The sequence below is a fragment of the Engystomops pustulosus genome, chromosome 2 (assembly GCF_040894005.1).
Source record: "Engystomops pustulosus chromosome 2, aEngPut4.maternal, whole genome shotgun sequence".
Classification (NCBI taxonomy): Eukaryota; Metazoa; Chordata; class Amphibia; order Anura; family Leptodactylidae; genus Engystomops; species Engystomops pustulosus.
In genome coordinates this window covers 216,324,887-216,352,633 of record NC_092412.1, presented here as the reverse complement: position 1 = coordinate 216,352,633, position 27,747 = coordinate 216,324,887, and the positions used below count along the sequence as shown (strand labels likewise).

Below are 27,747 nucleotides of genomic sequence, written 5' to 3'. Positions count from 1 at the left end.
TCATCCTCATAGACTGTAAGCTCTTGTGTCACCCCCTCATCCTCATAGACTGTAAGCTCTTGTGTCAACACCCTCATCCTCATAGACTGTAAGCTCTTGTGTCACCCCCTCATCCTCATAGACTGTAAGCTCTTGTGTCAACACCCTCATCCTCATAGACTGTAAGCTCTTGTGTCACCCCCTCATTCTCATAGACTGTAAGCTCTTGTGTCACCCCCTCATCCTCATAGACTGTAAGCTCTTGTGTCAACCCCTCATCCTCATAGACTGTAAGCTCTTGTGTCAACCCCTCATCCTCATACTGTAAGCTCTTGTGTCACCCCCTCATCCTCATAGACTGTAAGCTCTTGTGTCATCCCCTCATCCTCATACTGTAAGCTCTTGTGTCACCCCCTCATCCTCATACTGTAAGCTCTTGTGTCACCCCCTCATCCTCATAGACTGTAAGCTCGTGTCAACACCCTCATAGACTGTAAGCTCTTGTGTCACTCCCTCATCCTCATAGACTGTAAGCTTTCATGCCACCCCTAATCCTCATAGACTTTAAGCTCTTGTCACCCCCTCATCCTCATAGACTATAAGCTCTTGTGTCAACCCCTTATCCTCATAGACTGTAAGCTCTTGTGTCACCCCCTCATCCTCATAGACTAAGCTTTCATGCCACCCCTAATCCTCATAGACTGTAAGCTCTTGTATCACCCCATCATCCTCAAAGACTGTAAGCTCTTATATCGCCCCTTAATCCTCATAGACTGTAAGCTCTTGTGAGCAGGGCCCTCACTCCTGTTGTTCCATATGACTGTTTGTACACTGTAATGTAATATTATATTTGTATTTGTCCTCTGTAATTTGTAAAGCGCTACGGAATATGATGGTGCTATATAAAGATAATAATAATAATAATTTCACATACATGTGGATTCTTGTCTACAGCACCATCTGGTGGCAGCAGGCAAAATTGTATAATTTATCATTGAATTTCCCTTTAATTACTTGGTTAATGATTTATAGGTCAATTCATCCCACAATATCAAAGACACTACACAAGTAAAGTAGAGTTGAATAAACATTCTGTATACTGTGAAGTAAAGCACTCAAAACATTGTTTATATTTTAGTTTATTATCATATATAATAATCATAAATCACCATTTAGTCAAACACAAGAGATTATATCATACTCATATCAAATAAATACAGTGTCCAACATATTTGATGTTGAAAAATATATAAACAATTTACTCTTTAAAATAAATTTTGGTTTTATGAGATGTCTAAAATACTTAGCAGATCCCTGATTTGTTCAGATTGTGAAGCCATTTTAAGGGTAACTAGTTCAGTGCTGGTGACAAGTACTACAAGTGACATCGTGCCAAGGATTGTTCAGTACACGGAGGCTCAGATACACCTCTCACCTTTCTCCTTGCTGACCGACTCCACCTGGAGATTTAGATTTTCCTTCCCGCACATCACAGTAGACAAGGGCTGCAATGACTCATATTGTGAGGTTTTGGAAACACTGGGGCACATTTACTTACCCGGTGCCATCGCGATCCCCAATCCGGACTGTCCAGCGAGGATGAAGTCCGGCGCGATTCACTAAGATTGTACGCCCGATTTTCTGCATGTGTTGCTTCCCCATTGAAGTCCGCCGGAGTTCACCTTCTTCTTCCTGGTGTATGTGAGTGCATGTCTTGCAACACAATTTGAATTTTAAATCCCGCGAATCAGTCGGGTTGTTCGACAACCCCCCCGATTTGTGTTGCTTGAAAGTCGCCACGATAGTGGCAAAATCCGATCGCTTGTGCCAAAAACCCCTGTTAAATGCGGCACAAATCAGAAATAGTCGTGAAACCCGCAGACCCTTAGTGCCCCACTATGTCGCTCCCTTCATGTTAGAACTGTACAATGACAGTATAGTGATGACACAACCAGGTACATTATGCTGTGTGACAAGTGACATTGTCTATGAAGTGTTTCCTGGATAAACGAGATTGCCATCTTCTACGTGGGTACGGTTGCCATTTGTCGGGTACATTGAAGAAGCACTCATTGAAGAAGTGATTGCATTATTATGTCCCCTTACCACCACAATATATTATGTATTCACTATTACCTTATTTAGGGATAACCACATGCAGTGTAATACACAAACATTCCACAAGGGGGAGACAAATGTCTATAACCATCACTTGATGATTAGACAGTTCCTGTCACACAATTAGGATTTTGTATATGCCAGTGTAAAGGCTAAATCTATACATAGACGTATATTGGCAGAAGGAGGCATCCTTTTAGCCTACATATGCACAGTTTATGTTGTATACTGTGGAAAGCAAACTACGTCTTTCCATCCTGTAACCGTTGTAACATATACACTCAGAGGCAATTGAAGCCTATGGGGGAATAGATGCAATGCATTTCATCCCTCCCCTGGACTCCATTGAGCATATGTTCTTGGTGGTCCCCAGGAATGAATTATCCATAGAAGGACAGTGACATGCAATGTGAATACAGCCTTACAATATACAAGATTAAGGATACAGACAAGGTTATGAGTCATTATTTCTCTTACATTTTTAGGAGGATAAAGTGAAGAATAATCACACTATCCTCCCAGCAGGCAGAGATGGTATACTCTCTAGTTGTCCAAGAGTGCAAAGGCATCATGGGAAAGACAGCGGCCAGCACAAGGACAGAGAAATGAAACAGCCAGGACGGTACTTCTATTATGTGTACATAACAATTAGGCAAGGTGGTGCAAGGATTTTTTTTTGTCCCCAATGGGTCTCACAATCTAATAAACCTACCACTACGCCAACGCAGTGAGAACATACACACTCTTTGCAGATGTTTACACTGGGACCCCAGCGCTGCAAAGCTGTAATAGTAACCACCAAGCCACCGTGCTGCCCGAAAATGCAAACACTTATTTTGATGGTCACATGAACATACATATGTACGCAAGTACATACATATATTTTATGTGTATATGAAGTCCTCATAACATTTCAGCGAGTTCAAAGGTGAGGCATCAGCCATCTATAACTATGGAATATTTTATCCAGTGCTGCCAGATTATTAAACACTAGAAATATATATTTAAAAAAAATATATATACACAAACACACAAAGAAACCTTATATAGAATTTACAGCTGAAAAAATACCCTCTATACATACACAATATTTAAAAATGGGATTCCATTATAAAAATTAATTTCCAATAAAAATAGTGTTAGAAAAATAAATTGGTGTTCCCATTTAATGGGACAATAATGTACATAAGCACATAGGGTGCAGAGACTGAGTTGGTATCAGACAGTACTAGAGGGATGTGTGCATGATGCATGTGTGCGGGATCATGTGGTGTCAGCACTGCTGTCTTCTTTCTGGATCACACTGATTTCTTTGACATTGATGATTTCCCAAGGACCGGGTTCTGACTCCTGTTTCCCATACCACATCCCGAACCTGCGGAAGCAAGATACTGCAGGATGAGTCAGTTTGTGATCATGTATAAAGACACTGTATGGTATAGATGAAATATAATTAACACCCCCCCCCCCCCAACCCAACCTACAGGTTGTGGTTATTAGGTCAAATTCTTCTGATTGTTTTCTGCTTGAATTTTTACCATTACATCTTTTTTATAGTAAGCAGTGAAATCGTATAAACCTTCACCAAAATATGTATTAATATGTACAGTGTCAATCCCTCACCATTTTCCAGGTTCAGAGACAGATGTAGAGGGTGCATGCACTTTTTCAAAGATTCTTCTGCAACACTTTTCTGCCTTCAGCGGACATATCTCTAGAACCATGGCACCTAGAAACACAATGCTTGTGTCTTATTGAAAGAAGAGAATCTCATTTAGGATTGTGTTTCTAGGTGAAAGAGAACTGGAGATATCTACTAGTTACAGTCGGGACTTGGGATCTGTATTTAAAATGATCACATATATATGTGATATGTGCACGGGGCCTGGGTTATATGGCACTCGAGGTTAAGTAGTGTTTGTAGAAAGGTTAAGAGTTTTTCTAACCTTTCAATGGTCTTTGCAGAAATCACTAGTCCAGTGTGTATACACGGGGACTAACATTGTCTTTAGTCATTGTGTTTCTGCTCTTCATTTTCTAGATGCGTTTATCTCTACTATCACTGTGCTAGTTGGGGGAGGCCTAGCAGCTGTGACTCTTCCTTCAGAGTGTGTGTAATGCTGCACTTTAGTGGGATTCTGTCCGTCTGTCCTATTAAAATGGAATTCAGCACATCTTTCACAGTGAAAAGAAATTTAATGGATAAAAAAAGAGAAGAGCCAAAGGAAAAGAAACAGACACTTTGTTCTGTATGATGTATTACAAAGTATCTGGTCATCAATTATTCTTATTTAAGCATTTTTTTAAAGTGTTAACATTAAGAGTAACCAGAAGTACGTCGTCTCCAAGCTGAAGTAAAGTTTGTGATGGATAAATTGACAGAATCTACAAACCTAACGTGGACTATAACCAGATGTTCATCTAACAGATCTCTAGTGTATGTTTCATTGGTAAGAGGAACAATTTGTTGTTGTTCTAATTATTAGGGGAGGGAAACTTACAGGCTCTTGATTTTGGAGTCTGGGGGTTTGGCATCCACACAATCTGTTGCAGTTGTCTGTGTCCATGTGCTCTCGTCATCACTGTAACGGGGTACACACACAGGATTAATGTTAACATTTACTAAAATCATCATAAGTTACTGATTAATTAAATGGTTAATGGGGGTTATTAGGAAAAAGATGGGCTTAGCAGGTGTGAACGAGCGGAGATTGCGACAACATCATCTGAGAGGCCGCAGTCTCTTAGTAGATCCGAGTAGAGCACCTTAAGAAATGCTCCCCATTGTGCACATCATACGTGGTATATCAAGTAATTAATTGCCCCTGAAGTATTTGTAACAGAAAGACTCACCTGCTGTCAGGAGACTCCACTACACCCAGCATTTTGGCTTTAATTTTCTTCCGCTGCTTCCTGATGGCAGATTTAATTCCACACAACAAGAGGTTGGGGATCCTCTCATCATTGAGCAGCTCCCTATGTGACGAATAGCAAAGAAAATATACCAGGTTATCAGATGACTTGAGAGTTTCCCTTCCCCCTCCTTCCCCATCATGGGATAAGAACAACGTAAAGTGGAATAGAACATGGGGGCGATCTATCATGGTGCTCCACCTTGTGATGTTACCCTCCCCACTCCCATGGTGCCGGATATATCAAGAGACTCCGGATAAATCCGGGAGGTGGCTGCACTGCATGACATAGAACTACACAGTCTATAGCTAATGGCAGAGGCAGGTTGGAATGCCACACGCCGGCCCATTCCACCACCGTCCTCCAGGCACGCCCCTTCATGATTACTTGCTGTGGAGGTGGCATAAGGGGGAAAATAATGGCATTTGCTGGATATGTGCAATGTTACCAAATTAGGGGCTTATATGCCACAAAACTGGCATACAAGCCCTGACTAGTTTCCCCTATACAGTGTGTACATATAGCAAGTAGGATAGGGTCCAATTATTAATGTAGAGTAAAGTATAAAAACTCTTGCCTATCTCTGCACAAAGCTAAAATAAGAAACTGTAATTTAATCTCATTAGTCATAAGCAGCCGGTTTTTTCAATTTGTTTTGATTGTTCGCCTTTTGAATCTGTAGCAGGATCAACAGTATTGCTGATTCTGTTTCCCGATTGTCTGGGAGGCTTGTGCATGTTCATGTGAATGCCCTCTGTGCTCTGGCCTCACTGCCCTCAGGTTATGTCACAACCAGGAAGTCCCGCCCACTTTAGGAGAAGCTGAGTGCATTTTACAGATAGGGCTGATAGATATATGAAGCTGTATCTGGCGCTGGGAAGAAGTCAGAAGTGTTATTTTTTGTCAAGTAACTTTACAGTTAATTATTCAGAAGATATTTTTTTGCTTTCCAACGTGAATGTTGCTATACACATTAGTCTCTATATAAAGTTTTTAATTTAGTAATGCACATAGATACCAGGGAAAACTCTAAAACCAAGATTACTATCCTCCTTAATTCGAACCTCCTACTCACAACTCCAGAACTTCTCCTGAGCTGCTCTTATTCTCTGGAATGCACTACCTGGGACTAGAAGGCTAATCTCTAACTACCGAACATTCAAACACAATCAGATCACATTCCCTAACTGCATGTAACTTTTTTCTCTAAACCTCCACTGATTTCTCCTCCTATCTATGTAATATCTCCTCATTTGATACAATTAAACAGTTTTTTCTGCAGACTGAAGGACCCTGGTTTCAATAAATAGGATAATAAGTAAATAATGGATATCACTTAAAAAATGGCTGGACCATTTTACAAGTCACCTTCTATGGTCACCCCTTCATCCTCACAGACCGTAAGCTTAAATCGAGACCAGATTCCCATTGTTTCATCTGATTATGTTATTACTTTGTAATCTCTTCTTTTATTTGAATATGTGCCCCTTGATTGTTACAGCTCTGCCAAATTCGATGGTGCTATATAAATAAAGCTTTATTGCATACATTTTTTTTTCTAAATTTGGAGAGATATTATTTCTGATGTTGTTTTATGCCTTTATCACAATCCAGCGATCATTGCAGGTGCATAATTGGGTTGTGTCAGCGCTTACTGTTGGATACAGAGATGTGGACCCTCCTCTTTTCCTATGAATTTAGCAAACAGGGACTGCGGCTACAATACTGGTAATAGAAGTGATGAATGCAAGACATCTTAAAGGGGTTATCCTATGCTGGCAAATAAATATTATTGAATGTATAATAAAAAGTTATACAATTTTCCAATATACTTCCCATATCAATTCCTCATTGTTTTCTCTGCTTGCTGTCCTTCTATAGGAAGCTTCATTATTCACTCCAAGTGGACAGAAACTTGTCCTGGGTCATGGGACAACGAACCCTCCTTATATTACACATCTCTAATTACTCTCTGTGATACTAACGGGTCTTGTACCTGTGTGACATCACATGGATAGATTTCTGTCCACAGGAAGTGAATGCTTTCTATAGAATGACAGCAAGCAGAGATCTAGAAAACCATGAGGAATTGAAACAAAGTAGATTGTATTATGAAACATGAAATAATTTTCCAAACAATAACAACCCCTTTAATCCTCTCAGGACCCCCCTACCTCTGATCTTAACATGGACTAGGTGGTCTAGGTTATAACGTTTTGCAATCAATTACCTGTGATAATACTTTAACTCCTCATTTATCAGGAAGAGGTTTGTTTTCAGCTCATTTCGCTCCTGTACAATGTGCTTCACATCTTCCTTGGAGAAACATAGCTGGTTTGGCAGCATTTTGTTGCTTCCATCTTGTTCCAGAGACTTACATTCTGATGTATTCTGCCAAGTCACATACATAAGCTATAACATGCTATGGTAACAGGGAAGGAACAACCATACACAAATGACTGTAGTGAAAAGTAATATGTGATAGTAAAAAAATATATAAAATGATTGAATAGAAAGTGTTGTAGTTTTCTTTCTGACCAGTTGGTGGCAGTAGAGACCTATATATGGATAATATGTCACCACATCCATGTAAATGAAAATGAAACTAGGACACAATTATAATCACTTGTATAATCTGATCATCTTATTATACTGCGAGTCACTCCATCGATAAACAAGACACTAGGGCATAGCGTAATGACTCTTGAGGCGTGAGGTAAATTGGCACGTAACCAGCTGTGCCGCAATGGAACAAGTAAATATTAACTGGAACCCATTGTGTGCTGGCACCCTCACCGATCACATGAATGATGGGTGCATGATGATTTGGCACATTTTAAGATAATAAATGGTGGAGGCCTCAAATCTTAATATATTCTACTTGTTTTAAACAGACCAAATGGGACACTACCAGAAGGGAGCCCTGACGATGGGTCCAGCACCAGGTCCTCAATCACCCAGTTAAGAGGGGGGTGCTTGGTAAACTCACTTGTGTATTACTGGCCTTATTGAGTAATTTTGGCCACATGCACATGAATGTTGTTTTTCCTCCATGTGCAATTCGTTCCTTATTTTTTCTGATGTCACACGGACACATTCATTTTAATGACCCCATACACATGAATGTGTGGGGAGGCGATAGAAAACTCATAGCTGATGCTGCCCATGCTTGTTGCTCATCCCTTATAGGCTATGTGAACATGGAAAATATGGATTCCAAACTAGTGTCATCTGTATTTGCAGATCAGTTATTTGGTGACCCTTTAAGAGGACAAATTAGTGACCTAATTTGCCTTTTTTTTTCATTAGATCTACAGAAATGGAAGACATATGAATTACACATGTACCATTTTTGCATACATGTGGCTCGGCAACGGATTACATACTGTCGCGGCCCAAAAACTGAACACGTTTGTGAGTAAGGAGCCTTAAAATATCCAGTGCATCCAATATATATTATTATATCCATTGAATAGGGGATAACTTGCCAATCAGGGGGGGGGGGGGGCGACTACACTTATTGAGACCCACCATGGATTTGTTATGTGCCCTCCAGTATGTGCCCAATAGTATTTCCAAGGAGTCAAGTGCAGTGGAGACTAAGAGCAATGGTGCTGAAGCAGGAGTGGAGATGCAAGTATTTTCTTATTTTAGTGGACCCCTGCAAAGTCTCTTTACATGTCTTTTTATGGTACTGGAAAAAAAACCCTTTGGGCTACATTCACACGACCATGTGCCCGCTGTACCGTACACCCGCCCCTCTCCATAGAGAAACATGGCGCGGACATGTCCTATCGTTTCCCCGGGTACGGAACGGTATGGTGCCGCGCACCCATTGCCAGCCTATGGGACACATATATACGGCATATGTACGACCCCCAACGGCTGTGTGAATGCAGCCTTACCCTGTACATTGTAAAATACTTTTGGCTTACCATATTTTTATCAGGAACCCCTTGGGCTACAGAGAACCTTTGTAACGTGGCGTCCAGCTCCTTCTGTTTTTCTTGTAGCAGGTTCTCCACCTCGGTTTTTCTCTGCAGGGAGCTTTTCAGCTGTGTGTGGACAACAGCGACTTTACGTCTCAATTCTTCATTCATATTCATGAAACGGGTCAACTGTTCCTGTAGCTGTAAGGTCCGGGGAAGACATCAGTGAGACGACAGAACAGAACCATCTCGACAAGGTACACTACCCCAAATACACAGAATGTATTCATACTCATCTGACTAATGGCTCTGAATGCACAGGTCACACCGACAACGCAGGTACAGTTTGGTATAATCATATCAAAATAAAGCCTGATAAACCAGGGGTACTCTGACAGAGCCAAGCACCATGACTGTGGTGGGTAAACTTCCTATATTGGTTATTCATGGCCTCCTTCCTTCAAAGTTGACTTTTACAATTATGCTAATGAGTCATAAAGGCTCTAAGGGGCGTTACCAGAGATGCTGCAACTTTACAGGCTATTGCGCTGTGCAGGTACACTTACTCCTCCCACTGTGTGAAATAACAGCAGGAGGGGGGAAATGCTCCTGCACAGTGTAACAGCCTGTGAAGCTAGAGCACAGAGGGGCTCTGGTAATGCCCCCCCTCCCCAGAGACCTTCTGGTGCATCAGTGTAAATGTAAAAGTTGGGTTTCAGAAGGAAGGAGGCCATAGATAACAAATATAAGAAAATTACCAGGATGCTTGGATCTATGAGTAAGTGTCTGGTGTATCATTATCATTTTGATGGTAGTTTCCCTTTAAAGGGAATGTGTAACCATATTAATACAAATAATAATACTAATACTTAGAATAATACCAATACTACTACTAATAATAATGAGTATAATAACGAGTATAATAACAATAACAACAACATAGTAATTTTGGCATTTTAATTGGTTCTTACCGCTGTCACCAGTATTATTGTTATTATTACAAGGTATTTTTTCCTACTACAAAATTTGCAGGGAATGTAGCATTACCAAAGTATCATTAAACAGTTAAATAAACACTGTACAAAACATCAAAATAATATATACAAATAAGGGGAAAAAAAGGCTACACAAAAACAAAAAGATAAGTAAAGCCAAAGCTCATGTCCTAACACATACTACAGTGAATAGGGTTTCCCCCATAGTCATGTGTCTGTTGTATGAGTCACGGAATGACCGTGTTGACAACATTCTCTCCACCTTATCACTTTTATGTCCCATAAAACAAGGTCATATAATAAATGGTTGTTGTTGTGTCAGAGCTGCATACTGCAGTGGAGGAGGGCTATAGCTGTGAAATAGTTAACACCGTCTGATTTCCTCAGGGTAAGTATATATAATTTATACAGTGCTGGCCACCATTCCTGGCTCCGCTGCATTGTATTACATTAGTATGGCAGCCCCCTTATTGTATTATTGTGCATTGTATTACATTAGTATGGCAGCCCCCTTATTGTATTATTGTGTATTGTATTACATTAGTATGGCAGCCCCCTTATTGTATTATTGTGCATTGTATTACATTAGTATGGCAGCCCCCTTATTGTATTATTGTGCATTGTATTACATTAGTATGGCAGCCCCCTTTTTGTATTATTGTGCATTGTATTACATTAGTATGGCAGACCCCTTTTTGTATTATTGTGCATTGTATTACATTAGTATGGCAGCCCCCTTTTTGTATTATTGTGCATTGTATTACATTAGTATGGCAGCCCCCTTTTTGTATTATTGTGCATTGTATTACATTAGTATGGCAGCCCCCTTTTTGTATTATTGTGCATTGTATTACATTAGTATGGCAGCCCCCTTTTTGTATTATTGTGCATTGTATTACATTAGTATGGCAGCCCCCTTTTTGTATTATTGTGCATTGTATTACATTAGTATGGCAGCCCCCTTATTGTATTATTGTGCATTGTATTACATTAGTATGGCAGCCCCCTTATTGTATTATTGTGCATTGTATTACATTAGTATGGCAGCCCCCTTTTTGTATTATTGTGCATTGTATTACATTAGTATGGCACCCCTCTTATAGTATTGTATTATATTGCTATGGTAGCCCCCTACTACACATGGCTAAAAAGAAACAAAGAAAAAGAACACAGAAAAGGCCTACATGTTCAGCAACAAACAAACACAATCCTAGTCTATGACACGGAGGGTCAGAAATAGCACCCATGAGCTCTATAGATAGCGTCTTCTGGACCACATGGCCGGGTCACCCTGACACATGCACTATGTAATGTACAGCAGGATTATTTTATTGCTCTTTAACCTGAGATTAAAGAGAAAGCTTTATGGCTGCTATTTACTTTCTAACCTTCACAATCGGAGGTTTTAGACAATGAGTGTACAATCTATACCGTCCATCCCATATGCAGTAAGCATTGGCCACGCAATGTTGTGGGTAATACATTTAGTTACTGTCTAATCCAACTACCAAAGGGCTGATTTTACTTTAGCCAGTAATAAAATATCATTCTAAAGGCCTATATTGCTGACATGAGAGAACTAAGGGGTTAAATCAATCATGCTGTATCCTAAAAAACCTCTGAGAAAGGAAGTCAGTGTTTACACACAAAAATTTCTGTGCATTTCTGAAATACTGAAGTGCATTCTGGGAAGTGTTTTCAGCATGTGACTTGTAGGACACTAGAAGCTCCACAGGTGAGAGGTTATGGACTTTCTCCAGCTCCTTCTTCTACATCCTGAATTATTTACCTCCTTATGAGCGTGACTTGGCATCTACCAGCCTTACTGTATTCCCAGCAGTGTTACATTGTGGTGTTTTGCTATATTGGAGAATGCCTTAAAGGAAACCTACCACTTCTGATGGTAGGTATTAGATGTATACTAAAATGATACTAAATTGATACTAAAAGTTCAGGGTAATTCTACACAATTTAAAGGAAACCTACCACTTCTGAAGGTAGGTATTAGATGTAAACACCAGGCACCAGCTCAGGGTGAGCTGGTGCCGGAGCTTACCTTAGCTAGTGTTTTAAACCTCTATATCGAGGTTTAAACACATTTTGATTTACAGCCCCGAGGTAGCATAGGGAATGCCGGAGGCGGTGTTTACATCTAATACCTACCTTCAGAAGTGGTAGGTTTCCTTTAAATTGTGTAGAATTACCCTGAACTTTTAGTATCAATTTAGTATCATTTTAGTATAAACTTCCTAGTGTTATAGAAGCATCAGAGAGTTATTTCTACTGCTCCATAGATTGTTTACTGCTGTCATATTCTATCTGTAAATGTTTTTTTATTGAGATTTATGCTTGGTATCAACAGAAAATTGGCAATTTTTGAACCATATGTTAAAAATATTATTTAGGAAAGTTTAAAAAAATTTTTTTCAAGTTTCAATTTTACCATGTACATGCATAGGTGTGTGTGTGTTTTCTTTAGTTTTTCTTTAGGTTTCTGTGTTATTGATTTAGATGTTTGGTTTGGTTATCCATTGGAACCATTGCATCTATATGTATTCCAATACTTGCTTGTATCTTACTGATGTGACATTACATTTACAGGCTTCTAAGCTTCTTTGTATACAATGTATGACTGTACAAGTTAACATTTGTAGTTTGTAATAAACTTTTATTAAACAGACAAAATATAGCAGGTGGGCTGGGGAAGGCTTTTCTTTAAAAGATAAAGCATTACTCACCTCCTCTGATACTCTGGTGTCCCATGCCACAATCCCTCGGAGCCTTGCCCCTGTTTGTTTACAGGGCACACCCACCTGTCACAGCTCCTAATACAGCAAGGGGACAAAGGGAGGAGTGGGTGCCACACACCTGGAAGTTTCAAACTGGAGGTGCTGTCTAAAGGAGAGATGTAACCAAACTGGGGTATAGCTACGATGGACCATGGGATGGGACACCGGGAGTGACAGAGGAAGTGAGTAAAGTTTTTTTTTTTTTGTTTTTTTTTAAAAACCCCTTCCCAGTCCTTCTGCTGATTTCTTTTCTAATAGTTGGACAACCCCTTTAACATAATGAAACATGCCCTGACAGTCTCGATTTGGCCGCTAGGCTTCATTGACACAGAATTCTGTAGAGGTTTTCTTTTCCAGCAATTACAACAATATGGTTGGAGCAGGAACCGCTGCATTGCCATGTGTTGCACTTTCTATACGTAGTCATTATTATACAAGGCATTAGTAATAATCGGGAAAGATTAATCTGACCTAGCCAGATCCATTGTAGCCATTGAAGCATTATTCTCCTCCCCCTACTAGGCTATGTCTAGGCTTTGTTATAGTTTATCTGTTTTGGCCTGTATTATTCTATATGGGTTGGTGTCATCTAATAAGTGCAAAAAGATACTACCATTCCTATAATCAATATTCATCAAACAAACATGTTTTGCACATGAGAGCCCCTCTCATCGTACAATCCTTCCTAGCTATTAAACTGACTCTAAATGGTACATCCCTGTTATAAGTATTATTACTGTACATACATCTATGTATTTATTACTCAGATAAGTGTGTGGCCTGATGACTTGTCAGTGAGTCACTGTGTCCATATGTCACTACAAAGCTAATGTGTAGATTATACATAATGGGCTATAGGGCTGTTTCCCCCATAAAGAAGCACACCCACAATGTGGTCATTCATGGAGAGATGAGAAATCTTACACTTGAGTCCAAATTTGGCTCTTACCGCTTCTGTGTCCCTATTCTTCTGCTGGATTTCGTGTGTCAAGGATCGGATTTCATCCCTCTGTCTGTCCACAACCACCTTCAACTTCAGCATCAGATCTCGCTCTTCCCGTGCTGCACATTCTTAAGAAAATAGAAGAAAACTGCATTACCCTGTCTGTCAATTATATAAGAGGTTACATTGTGGTTCTAGGTTCCATAGGATTATGGATGAGCAGATACATAATAGTCAATGTTCCAACATCTTACTTTCAACCCCATCCTTGCAAATGCACACTGTAAATGGAGATATGGGAGCCAAGATCTTTCATGACCCAATGTGGTGGCATCATCCAAAAGAAATCAACTTTGAAAGGAGATGGAAATTGGTTTTATAAAGTCAAGGAGGCAGAGATTTTAACACTGAAGCCAAGCTCTCTCTTCCTCGGAAAGCCTCCTTCACTGCAATTGATGCTCCTACATCCAGAGATATCACTGATCAGATCTCCTTAGGTCCGGTCTCACCGAGGCGTTCAGTGCTCCCCACCTAGACTTGAGTGGTTTTTTTTTTTTGGCCATGTGCTAGCTGTTATTTCAACAGATGCATGTATTGCAATGGGCTCATACACACGGTGAGATTTCCTACTGCCCTGGAGCAAATGATAGAGTACAGGCAGTCCCCGGGTTACGTACAAGATAGGTTTTAAAGTTAAATTTGTATGCAAGCCGGAACTGTATATTTTATCATTGTAACCCCAGGGAAATTTTTTTAGGTCTCTGTGACAATTGGATTTAAAAAAAAATAAATAAAAAAATGTTGGATTGTCATCAGAACCAGGATTAGCAATAAAGCTTCATTGCAGACACCTGTGATAACTGTTACAGCTGTTTATTGAAAACCAAGGCTAAAGTACAGTAAATTACCAACATCCAGAGGTCTGTTTGTAACTAGGGGTTGTCTGTAAGTCGGGTGTTCTTTAAGTAGGGTTGTCTGTAAGTAGGTACAGTCTGAGTTTGTAGGGAGTCTTTTTCTACTGCCACCAGCACATGAACAGACTTCACAAACGGCCACAAACAAGGGATTTCGGACCTGTTTGTGAAAAGATATATGCATATATTTCTGATGATAGCCTTAAAGTAGTGGGTGGCCACAGTCTACTGGTATATATTAGTGTGGGTACTGTTTATAGGGCTATGGTATAACACAGAAAGTGGGGAAAAAAAACCTCAACCTCATCACACACGTTTGAGCGAAGGAGGAAAAAGAAAAGAGTGGTATTTTTATATGTAAGAAGTTATCAATGTGGAACATGCAGTAACTAAGTGTAAGGCTATAACTATTAGGCTCAGTTCACACCTGGGTTAGTCAGGTTCCGCTTCCATTTTCAAATAGCGCATGTCATTTTTTCAGCTATTATAACATACACTGAAGTTAATGGGAAATGGAAGCTGGACTTTACATTCAATTTCTGTTCTTAGTTTCCATTATCCTCTCATAAATGCCCAACCAAGGTGTAAACTGAGCCTTAGAAGAGAACAGAAGCATGGAAACAAATCTATTGCTGTGTCCACATGTTTCCCTAGTAAGTGACTCAAAACGAAATAGACAAAAATAAGACCCCATTCTGAAAATATGTGCCCAGTGTTAGTTCATACAGATACTTAAAGAGAACCCGTGGGGCAAAATAACCCCCTAAACTAAATATATTTTCATAAACTGCCATTAGAAAGCATTGCCTCTATCCATTCATTGTCCCTCTACATGCCTGTAAACTTAAGCAATCAGGTCCTAAAGCTGTATGCAAATGACCTGCGAGATGTCCGATGAGTCATTATCATATTGAAGCTGTCCACCTTATTCATGAGTTGGAGGCACAGCCCCAACCCCCAGTGCTTGAGTATGAGATACTCCTTGGTCGGGCATACACATGACTGACAGTCTGTATAATGATGTGAGATATAATGGTGTAATGGATCCTCCATGTGCTTCCTGGTGCTGGTGGCCCCTGCAGCCTGGGTGTGTATAGGAGAGATATAACAGCTCCAGGCAGCCATGTTGTAGCAGAACATGTCAGATTCATGTGTAGCTGATATCTGTGTCTCACACATGTGTATTAGGAGGGAGAGCATGTCAGCAGATAAAGCACAGACACCAGCAATGCTTTACTATACATTACACACAGACATGAGCAGGGGGAGGAGAGGGGAGGGGTAACAGGGGTGACATCACTGCCCGTGACCATGTGACCAACCTAATTTACATAATAAAGAAAAGATGATTTTGCAATGATTGATGTATGAATTGACTAGATAAAGGCTGGGATGGAATCCCTGAGAGCTGCTCCTCTGATGACAGGTGTCCTTTAAATGGAAACATTTTGGGGGTGTTTACTGGGCAATTTTACTACAATTGAAGCTATCTCAGCATTTTGTCTCCCCTACCTCCCTGGGACTTTGTCTCCGTCAGTTGTACTAAAAGTTTCTGATTTTCTTCTGTAAGTTGTGATAGCTGGTTCTGAAGGTCGTGTTCTTTTCTTTGAGCTTCAAGCAGCTTCTGCTCTACATCCTATGCAAAAATGCAAGGAAAAAAAATGATGAGAACTAAGACATTGCTAAGGTGGTCAGCCTGTGTATCATTGTGATATACATGTGACATCCATATACTATACATTCTACTGTAAAGAAGGAAATGAGTAATCAGACACCAATTATCATTAAGATGAACAAAGAAAAACAAAGAACAATAAGAAAAGGTGACAAAGTGTGAAATATGTGAAACAGAATCATGTCCCTGGAACACCCAAGTCTATTATCTCTTTAAGGCATTAAAGTGGTGGGATGTTTGCATAATGATTTGCTTTATATAATTTTTTTTGTTTTAGGTGGTTTTAAGAACAAAACATTAACATAGTTTATGAGGCTTCAAAAAATACATCTCATTCAGCCTATTATCCCATGGTGTCAATTCAGAGGGAGGAAAATGTAGAATAAGAGACAAAAATATCTTGTGATTTTTACATTTCTGATTTAGGAATTATGTTGCAATCATATCAACGTTTAACAAGATTTTATTTTATTTTTTAGAAAATATGCAGTTTAAATGAAGAGACTCCTTTGATGTGGAGAGGATGAAGGTGTAATAAAATTCACCAGACAGGGAGAAGAACAGACCGATTCATTTTATTGGTACTTGGTCTTTGTATGTGGTAGTGAAATTGTACACAGTATACAAATACATTTACATCTCTCTCTCTCTCTCTCCATGTATATGTATATATCATATCTATATATAGATAATATCGATATCTATATATCTATATCTCTATATATACAGTCCCTGGGTTACGTACAAGATAGGTCCCTTGAGTTTGTACTTAATTTGAATTTGTATGTAAGGCGGAACTGTATATTTTATAATTGTAGCTCCAGACTTTTTTGCTGTAATGGGACCAAAGGTTATCCATAAAACTTCATACCAGACACCTTACAGCTGATCATTGCAGCCTGGGACTAAAGTAATGCATCCAGAGAGCTTCACCAGAGAACACAGTGGGCAGAGGTGTCTGTCTGTAACTAGGGGTCGTCTGCAAGTGTCGGGTGTCCTTAAGTAGGGGACTGCTTGTATATATATCTATCTACCCATGTAAAAAACCTGCCAAGGAGTTTGCACATCTTACATACATTACATCTTACAAAATTTTTATACATCATTTAGGATTTTTCTTCTTTACAAACACAACCAAATAATGTGCAAGCTTTTTACAGCACTGTGGTAGATATTGGCTCCCTATAAAGATGGAGTGTCTGACGAGGATGAAGTCTGCCGCGATTCACTTAGATCGTGTGCCCGATATCCTGCATGTGTCGCTTCCCCGCTCAGGTCCGCAAGCGTTCATCTTCCTCTTCCCTGTGCATGCAAGTGCTTGATCTTGCGACACAATTTTAAAATTAAATCCCACACTCTGTCCGAATCAGTCGGATCGTCCGACGGTCCACCCCCCAGATTTCTGTCGCATGAAAGTCGGCGCCGATGCTCCAAAATTCGATCGTGTGCGACAAAATCCCCTTCGAAGTCCCTGTCCCAGCGGTGCGATCCCCAAAAACATTGGAAAACCCAACGGAAATGCGGCCGCAGGACCCTTAGTAAATAAGCCCCACTGTGTAAGAAGCAAAGCCTTAAAGAAGCGACAATCTAAGTACGGTATATAAATCCTGTTTCACTTTTCTGCTTCTACTAATAACAACATGGTACATGGCCAAAACTGTTGACAGATTCCATTTTTAGCCATTTCTGATACAAATAATGCAGGGGCCAAAAGAACACTAATCATGTCAATTAACTTTTATATATTGCAGCAAAACCTTCCCTGTGCGCCTTTCATTTCATCTGAAATCTGAAGACTAAAACAACAGGAGGCTGAAGATTAAAGCTTAACTTGACTTTTGAAGCAATTTTTTTAATTTCATAAATAGAAAGAGCTGGCGATAACAGTAAACTATGTAATATATATTATTATGTAAAACTGTCTCTGTGCTTTTTTTATCTCCTTCTTTCTCCTCCAGTGAGCAGTGTATTTTATGTCCTGTATACTGCAGATGGAGGAGGCTAATGATTAACTCTTTCCATCCCAAAAAAAATGTGTCCCGTGATGATTCAGCTCTGAGGAGATTAGACTATCCAGGGACCATCTTCAAAGATTTACGTCTTCAGACACTTTATCAGGTTCCATTATCTCTCAGCTGTCAGTGGATATTGGACAAAAAGTGGGTTTACACAAAAGGAATGGAGGCAGGGGAAAAAAAGGACAAAAGGAACAGATTTCTATTACGTACCAAGTTCCAATTCCTTTCATCTATGCTATTCATATACCCAGTTTCCCCGAATATAAGACAGTGTCTTATATTAATTTTTGCTCCTAAGGAGGCGCTAGGTCTTATTTTTAGGGGTTGTCTTATTTTTCAATGAACAAGAAATTACCTTTATCGTTAAACGAAAAATCAACCTCTCTAACATCCTTATGACTCTCCAAACTCTAAATTTCATCTGTATTTCTTGTGACAACATTTCTATTATTCTATCCATTGGCCCCAATCTCTCATGTTTAGTAAAAGCACTTTCCATAAATGACCCTTCTTATCCAGGTAGCTTCTGGTATCACATTTGAGGCACAACAACCAGTGTTTTTATTCCATGAGTTCTGCAGCATCTTAAAGATCTACTTATACCAATGTATGGCTTGGGGGGGGAACTGTTGCAATGGCTGCCGCTTGGTCTTATTTTCAGGGGAGGGCTTATATTTCTAAGCTTGAACAAAATTGTACTAGGTCTTATTTGGGGGGGGGGGTGTCTTATTTTAGGGGAAACAAGGTATGTAGTTTGTCTAAAAGTTTAGTTAGAATCTAACCCCTCCACTTTCTTTGACCTCCATTCAGGGTTATTTGGTATGAGATATGTTTTTCATATTTTGTTGTCTCAACCTGGGGCGAGTCTGATAGCCAGGTGGTTATATATATCATGGGTAAACAACACCTAGTCCTTCAATGAAAACTAAATAATCCCAGTCATGTGTACAGTCATAATTGACAAATGGTATACTGTACACAAAATCAACATATAAGGATGTTGAGCAACAGCGTTTCAGCAACCGAAAGCACTATTCAATGCCAGTGCTCTACTAATCTATAGGGAAAACACGGTTTCAGCACAAGCACATATACAGATGTAATGCGTCTAGTTAAAAATAACCTGACCAAAAAGATCATCTCAGACAATTATATAAGCATTGCTCCGACAATTATACAACCATCAAGTGGAGCATCATGTTATCAACTCTTACGAATCTCATTTTCACACTACAGGAATGGTTTGATCAGGAGCTGCCCATGTAGATAAACCAGAGAAAGCAAAGTGAAACTATAACAGAGGAAGAGAAATACAGAAGAGTAAAATTGATGGGGGTGGGGGAATTTAAGCTGTTTGCAGGCAAAAAAAAAAAAAAGCCCATGAAACAAATTATGCAGATCAAACCATGGAGATTACTGCAAGTGGATACAATGGTCATGCTGGGATATTTTGATGCATTGTAGCAAAAGATATTGAAATTTTGTAAATGATTTTATGCTGAAGGTCTGTATATAACAAAAAAAACTGAAGCGGCTATACACAGGTACTCCCTCCTTGTCGCCCTTACATATGCATACTGGGCTCAAGGTAGCTGGTGTATGTTGAAATTCAGTATGTCCTTCAATATGTGAAATTTGGCAACTGCAGTGCCTTTATACACATCAGGAGTTTGGCCAGTTCCACAGAAAAATCTGTCAGTTTAGTCAGCATTAATCTAATGTATTTGGTCATCTGAAGATTTTTATGTACAAGGCCAGGGTTTCTATTTTTTAAAAAAAATTCATCTTCTACCAAGATGTACAAACATTTGCCTTCTTAGCCATTATTATGTTAGAAAATACCTCAAACTGAAGAGAAACTGAATCCTTATTCATGCAGACAGTTCATCTTCTGAAATTTTTTTTTGCGCATTTGTGTTTTTGAAATAAATAAAAAAATAAATTAAAAAGAAAACTTTCAATGAAACCTGATCTAACCAAACAATCGTTCATGTGATGGGCACACGGCTTGTTACATGACCCAGGGTTAATAACTATGACACAAAGTCCATGACCTCTATGACATGTGTGAGGCAATGTGCCATCATGCTGGCACCACTGATCATGAACTCTGTGGTAGAACATTTTCTGTTGCAGTGTGTTGCAGCAATACTCTTAATTTTGAGGAACTTCTTACTCTAAGAATGATATCACATGTTTTTCTCTGCAGGAAAATCCCCAGTGGAAATACGCCCTCATGTAAATATGTGAAGGAGGAGGATGGTGTTTCCCCGGCACTTCTCTCAGCACGGAATAAGAGGCCTCAAAAAAAGATTCTCTACAAATATATGTTCCATTCTGTCTATTAAAATATTTTTCCCAATAGATCAGTGTTTCCCCAACGCAGGTTTCCATGGATTTCTTGGGTTCCAAGAACCTTGATGAAGGGTTCACCATCACACAGCAATAGCGTGGCCCATCAAATTTACACTAAGGAAAGCAAAGTTGTCCAAGTATCAGACCAAAATTATTATATAGGGCAAAAAATGCTTTACAGACTCCAAAACCAAGTAAGGCAAACGTTACAAGTTGCCGAGGAGTAGAAATAATCACAGGTTTGCTTATAAAAATAAGGGATTTCTTTAGAAATCAGCTATAAAGTTTTTTGTAAATTCTTTATATAACAAAAGATTATTCACATGTTTTCTTTTGTGCTGGAAATGATCCAGTGTAAGAGTTGACAATCTGCCACCATTGTACAAGTGCATCCACTTCTCATGTCCTCCAGGTATAGTGTCATGAGAACACTCAACATTTGTTCCAAGGAACATTCCCAACAATATGCCAGTAAAATTAGTGAATTTTTTAAAAAAAAAGTATGAGTGAAGTTGATATGGGAATATCAGGCATCTTGTAACATTATTGTGATTGGGGAAATGGGGGAATACATCCTTTGCCTATATGAGTTATGTAAATTTCAAAGCTTTCCTCTTCCTCGGAAATATTTATGGTCACCTATACAGGTGGGTTTACCTCAAGCATAAATTACACTAGGGATGCTGAGATGAAACTGGTGTAACACAGTCTTCACTCACAAATACCGGCTTGTGAGACTGTTTGCAGCCATGTTTACCTCAGGTTTATGAATGGAAACCATATAGGGCTCTTTTTGGTATTGGTCAAGGCTCGGCACTTTTCAGGCCACCTTCCATTAGTGTCCGAAGTTCACCATCTTATGGGTATGGATGGCTTATAGATTCCTCTGAAGAAAATTGACCATCCATTTAATCTCACATTGACTCTTAGTAATGGAAGCTCAATTACTAGTCAATATTTCCGTCATCTGCAGCCTAGACTGATTTAGTTCCCAGAAATGTATAACTTATGAAAAGACAGGGGAGATTAATCATGAGGTAATTTTTTTTAAGTGAGTCAGCTTTTTATCTCCAATTTTATTATATATTTGATAAACTGAACACAATTTTACAAGGGGTATCCTATCATAACAGGATAGTGGGAAACAATCTGATTGGTGGAGGTCCCCCACAGATTACTAGAAAAGACATCCACTGAAAACAAAAATGGGGATCCCGTTCAAACTAACTGCTGGAATGGGCATGTCAAGCATGTGTCCCATGGGAGCTCTGGAGATTGCAGAGCACAGCACTCGGGTAACTATGGCACCCCCATAGACAGTAGATGAAAGTGCTGGAGATAGCTGAGCGCTGTGTTCTGCAATTGACGACACTAATATAGTATTGAATGCAGCATAAAAATGAATGCTCGACTTACCTGTTAATTCAGTTAGTGAGAAAGGGACCCACATTCTCGTGATGGGGGGGGGGGGGGTCCGTTCCCATGATCGCTGGGGGATCCAGCAGTTGGATGCCCACCAACTATAATGTTATCCCCTATCCTGTGGATCAAACTTGGTGGAACCCCTTTAAGTCTAACATTATGACCCAAAGGTTTCCCTGCAACTATTTTTGTGCAGTTTAATACGTAATTTAGAAAAAATCTGGTCACACCAATTTCTGAAACGTGGATGAGTGGATTGTTATGGACTAATATCTGTTTTTTTTAATATCAGTTACCATAAAGGGAAAGCTGAAAAACAAAAAAGTAACTATAGGAAGTGGCTTTGCTATGTATGATATATTGCAGATGAGAATAATAAACCCCTGCCAAGGAGGGATAACATGTGCTACATAATAAAGATCATATGAAATCTATAAAGAATTTTGTATCGGGTGTGAATTTTACAAAACTAACAATATTCGAGTTATTTTCTTGGACATCTTTATAGATGTGTGGGAGGTGTTATTCTAGTTTCTGGCACTATTTTAGCTCAGAGAACTTTCCTGAAGGAAAAACAAGGAGGCAAATAAAATAAGAGGCAGGTGAGTATCATGTGACAATAGTTGCAATGTGTTTGTAGAAGGAGACCTGTTTACATACATCAGAGGCTACAAAACTCTAACATGCTGGACACACAGAAGAGTGTTTGTTACAATGTATCAGTGTAGGCACAAGTTTTTCTCTCCTGAATTCCAGACAAGTCATTTCTCTGAACTGCATCATTGGAACAAACTCAGATTTGTTATGTACTGTAGAAGGAGGTTGATCAGCATCAGTAAGGATACTAGAATGTCTCCACTGGAAGCAAAAATGGAAAATGAAAAAAAAAAAAAAAATGAAAATGAAAAATGTGACTCATTAAAAACAAAGTTACAGAACTCACTATGAAGCAGTGGATAAACTTTATTTACCCAAGACTAAATCTGACATGAAACAAGTAGAACAGATCTGTCAACAGCAGCTTGTTGATGGTTTCCTGGTAGTTAAAGGGGTTTTCCAACAAACACAATTTAAGCCCTAACTTGATGATCAGCGGGGGTCTCAGTAATGAGATCACGGAAACGATGGGTCCGATGGGGTCCCACGTATCTCCATCAGACCCCTCGTTGCTCCATCGGAGTAATGGAACAGACGGCCGCGCATAACCGTTCTGCTCCATTAATCTCTATGGAGCTGATAGAAGTAGACGAGTGCAAATAATCGCAAAATGTTGTGCAAGAATTTGTTATTGCAATAACGACTACATAGCGTGGAGGGGGGGGAGAGGGGCACGGTTGCTGGTGGAGTGGGCAGACACAGAGCGTTACCACCGACTGACTACGTTCTTTCTGCTTTCTCTTACGTAAAACTACATACGGCGGCCACTGAATACATCAAGAGGCATAAGTCACTTGATGTATCCACCGGAATAAGGGGGGGGCATGGCCACAATCATACACCTGCACTGATAAATCTCCCCCTCAGAGTTCAGTTCAAGTTGTCTTGGTAGCAGAATCCTATGTTGGTGGCTCATCTACAAGAACAAGAGATATGTCAGTCTTCCTTCTTTCTCCAAAATGTCTTGTTTTGGGGTAATTATTTCCCCTAAAACATTTGATAGTCAGCTGATCACATTGAAACTAAACAGCCCTGCCAACAACCGTCCAAAGTTCATAGCCAGACCTAGACTATAAACATATATACACAAGCTGAAAGCTATGCCAACAGCTCCAGTAACTGCCTTAGCCTCCAGTATTTGTAGGGCAACTATGAATCTTTAAATCTCCGGCATGATTTTGGATAGTGCAAGTATTTTCAACCCCATAAATCTCCCACACACATGGTCATTACAGCCTTCAATAAGAACATCACATTAGAAAAGTTATTAATACAAATTTATCATATAACTGATTATGGGGCATCATGCCAGATCTGCACTGTAGAACGGTAAATAATACCGCGACAGAATAAAATTTCATAATGAAGATCTCTTTTTAAAGGAAACCTACCACTTTAAAATGACCCTTCTGACCCACAAATACCTTAAGCTAGCTCAGGATGAGCTGATGCCGAACCATATTTTCAATTAAACCAGAAACCGCTGTATTTGTAGAAAAATGATTTTCTTGTGGTAGTAAAATCTGTCTTCGGCGCTTCTGTAAGCGTCATGCGGCGCGCACCCCGGACCCTGCTCCGCGGTCACGCTCTCGTCAGCGCCGCTCCCGTCACTAATTTTGCAGTGCCCGAGAGCCGGTGACGTCACCGAGCTCTCGGGCACACTAGCGCATGCGCACCACCTCCTCCCGGCGCGTCGCGGCCGGATCCCATTGCGCATGCGCGAAGTCCCGAAGCCTCGTAGTATCGCGAGGCTTCGGGACTTCACGCATGCGCAATGGGATCCGGCCGCGATGCCCCGGGAGGAGGTGGTGCGCATGCGCTAGTGTGCCCGAGAGCTCGGTGATGTCACCGGCTCTCGGGCACTGCAAAATTAGTGACGGGAGCGGCGCTGACGAGAGCGTGACCGCGGAGCAGGGTCCGGGGTGCGCGCCGCATGACGCTTACAGAAGCGCCGAAGACAGATTTTACTACCACAAGAAAATCATTTTTCTACAAATACAGCGGTTTCTGGTTTAATTGAAAATATGGTTTGGCATCAGCTCATCCTGAGCTAGCTTAAGGTATTTGTGGGTCAGAAGGGTCATTTTAAAGTGGTAGGTTTCCTTTAAGATGGTTAGAAGAATAAAAGGTGGATTTCACAGCCTCATATCCCACCTGTTGTGCAGCTCCTGTGTAAAGAGCTTTCTGTATTCCAGATGGCATCTAATAATAAGGCCTGGCATCCGTACAAGTCTCCGGCAGTGGGAAAGTGGCTTTGTCCTGACGAATATATGACCTGATAGGATAGTGTGCAAGACGTCTGGTTCAGCACTATGTTTACTTCCCTTTACTTACGGTCACACGGTCTATTAATATCATGACCTCCTTAGGACGAAATGTTATATGAGATACAGGACTGATTTATTATTTACTTAAAGGGACCACACATGTAAAATGTGGGATTGAGTTTGGGAGTCAATGGGATTGCAAGCAGCAAAAAATGTCAAATCCTTGAATCTGTTCTGCAAATACATAAGCAGAGACGGCGTCTTGTAGCAGCCTGTATTCTGCCTATGGCATTGTGGTTACATCCCCCTTGTTCTATAATGAGATCACTTCTGCACGAGATGGAAACTATTCGCTTACTCAGTCTCACTGGGATCCCTCGCGGACTACCTTGCTCCAGCCCCTCACTACTACTAACTCCCAGTGGCTCTAAAACTTTGGCTTTTCATAGATGTGCCTGAAACCCACCCAGAGTTACAGTGAGACTTCAGAGTCCAGAACTGTGACTATATATCATCTAACAGGTCCATAATAGACTACAGTGTAATGATGAGAAGCTGGGGGCACACACACTACTGTCACCTGCGCTGTTATACAACGTACGTCCAAGAGTCTTACGAAATAATGTTTACAGACCGCCTAGAGGAGATCTGGAGAGGGTGATAAGTTGAGAAAGTACACAGCCCAAGCTAAAAATGTCAGAACAAGTCTATATGCCATGTAAACTTCCCCAGGTAAAGCCTCAAAGAAAATCAACCAAATTGAAGCCTAATAAAGCATGACACAGTCATAGATCCAGACACTGTAACCGTGCTAATGTTTTTATAATTGGGAGCCATGGCCTCCTTCCTTCTAATATTGACTTTAATATTGACTGGGTGGGGTGTTACCAAAGGTCCTCCATGCTCTGGCACCACCGGCTGTTACACTGTGTAGGAGCACTTCCCCTGCCCACTGTGTGCTGAAACTTTCTCTGCTGCTGTGAGATTACATCAGGCAGAGGGAGGGGGTGAAGGGGAGACAGTGTAACAGCCTGTGAAGCTACAGCACAATGGGGCTTCGGTTATTACCCCCCCCCCCCCCTCCCTAGAGGCCTTCTGGCTTATTGGTAGAATTTTAACAGGAAGAAGGCCATGGATCACAAATATAAGATAACACAATCACAGGGCCTGGATCTATTAGTAAATGCCCCTGTTGTTTTTTTCTTTCTTATTTTTCCTTTACCCAGTAGTCCCCTACATATACCACATGACCCATCAAGTAATGGAGCTAGTCAGACATCTGTGGAGGTGAACAACAGATTAGATATGTGCAAATCAAAAAGGACTGTCCATCTACCTACCTTACAGAGAACCTATAGCGGTGCTGAGCTGCGGTGTCACCCATACATGCGCTGCTTGTCCTGTCACCTCCTTCATTGGGGCTGCAATTGATCATGGTGAACTTGTCAGGTGGGAGGTCTCCACTACCTCAGGTGCCATAGAGACCACCCACTTGACAGTTCTCTCACACTTGGTGCCGGTGATGACAGAACTGGTACCAGGTGAACATGGATCAGCTGCAAAGGTAGGTGCCACCTTCACTTACCTGGGGTCCATTCCTTTGTAATGCAGGCTCCACTAGTCACATGCATCCCTTGCCGCTTTAGGTTAGCTTAGCAATGATGTGTATGTGCAGGCAGTCAGCATATACTGCTGGTACTTGTAGTCCCCCACATGACATAACAAGACATGTAGCCGGATCTTACCGCTGGGGGTCGTTCTTCCCTGCCCAGGTGCATGCTCTGCACGGCCCGGATGAGCAGCTCATGCTCCGGTGGGCTCCGTTCTCTCCCGGCGAAGCCCTCCAGCAGCTCCAGTACACGCACCACCTGCGGAACCACCCCGGACACCGACTCCGGGCCGTACTGCTCGGTCAGCTTCTGCAGCTCGGAGCCCAGGCTCTTCGCCATGCTGTACACATCGTCCACAGACAGGGAGCCCGGGGCCCAGAGCCACCCCCGCTCCAGAGCCTCCATCATCCCGCCGCCGTGTGTGTACTGGAGCCTGCTGCCGCCACAGCTGTCAGCCCACGTACAGGTGCCCCGCCCACAAGCTCAGTTTTACATCGCTCCGCCCACCTCGCGTACAGGACCGCCCACTGCTGGGCTGTCAGCTTGTTTCTCCAGTGCACGTCACCCGCATGGCCATGTCCTGGGAGCATACAGCTTAATGGCTCCTCTTATTGTTATGTAATCTCAAAAGTGGTAAATCACTTCTACCAAGCTTGATAACAATGTAACAATCAAATTGGTGTCGTCCAACAGCTGCGAACCCCAAATATGATAATGGGGGTCCCGTTCTTACAAAGTGATGGAGCTGTTGGTGGAGCCAAGGTTTTTGCCACTATGGGGCCCGGCATTTTGTGTATTGGGTGTTTATATACGGCATGTGTGTATGTCTATATGTCCGTGTATGATTTGGTACCGTATATATGTGCGTGTATGCTGTATGTATATATGCGGTCTGTATATACTGTATGTATGTTTATATGCTTTATGTATATAAGTGTATAAATGTGTGAATATACGAGTGTATAAATGTGTGTGATTGTAATTCACATGTGCAAGTATACAAATATGTATATATTTTTTTTAAGGGGGGGGGGGGCGAGGCCCATGCGGATAGTTACACCCCTGGCTCCATGAAGTACTATAGTAGGGTAGGACTAGTCTCTGACTACCTCCAGCATTTTCTTTTACTGTCTATGAGAGCATCATAAATACCAGAGCGCTGT

The 27,747-nt window shown here is 40.8% G+C and overlaps 1 protein-coding gene across 3 annotated transcripts; it reads right to left on the bottom strand.

The window, feature by feature from the left end:
- Positions 1–1,102: 1,102 nt before the first annotated feature.
- On the bottom strand, positions 1,103–27,067 carry RILP (Rab interacting lysosomal protein). Of its 3 annotated transcripts, none has more exons than XM_072138130.1 (8): positions 26,720–27,067; positions 16,093–16,216; positions 13,673–13,794; positions 8,946–9,140; positions 7,241–7,401; positions 4,951–5,073; positions 4,599–4,679; positions 1,103–3,488 (listed from the first exon to the last, which is right to left on the bottom strand). In XM_072138130.1, the coding sequence occupies exons 1-8, from the start codon at positions 26,990–26,992 to the stop codon at positions 3,371–3,373; spliced, it is 1,197 nt and encodes a 398-aa protein (XP_071994231.1). In that variant the 5' UTR covers positions 26,993–27,067; the 3' UTR covers positions 1,103–3,370. The 3 variants fall into 3 exon arrangements, with proteins under 3 accessions (XP_071994231.1, XP_071994232.1, XP_071994233.1); XM_072138131.1 differs by having other exon boundaries at positions 1,103–3,472; positions 26,720–27,065; XM_072138132.1 differs by lacking the exon at positions 1,103–3,488 and adding an exon at positions 3,710–3,826.
- Positions 27,068–27,747: the final 680 nt, after the last annotated feature.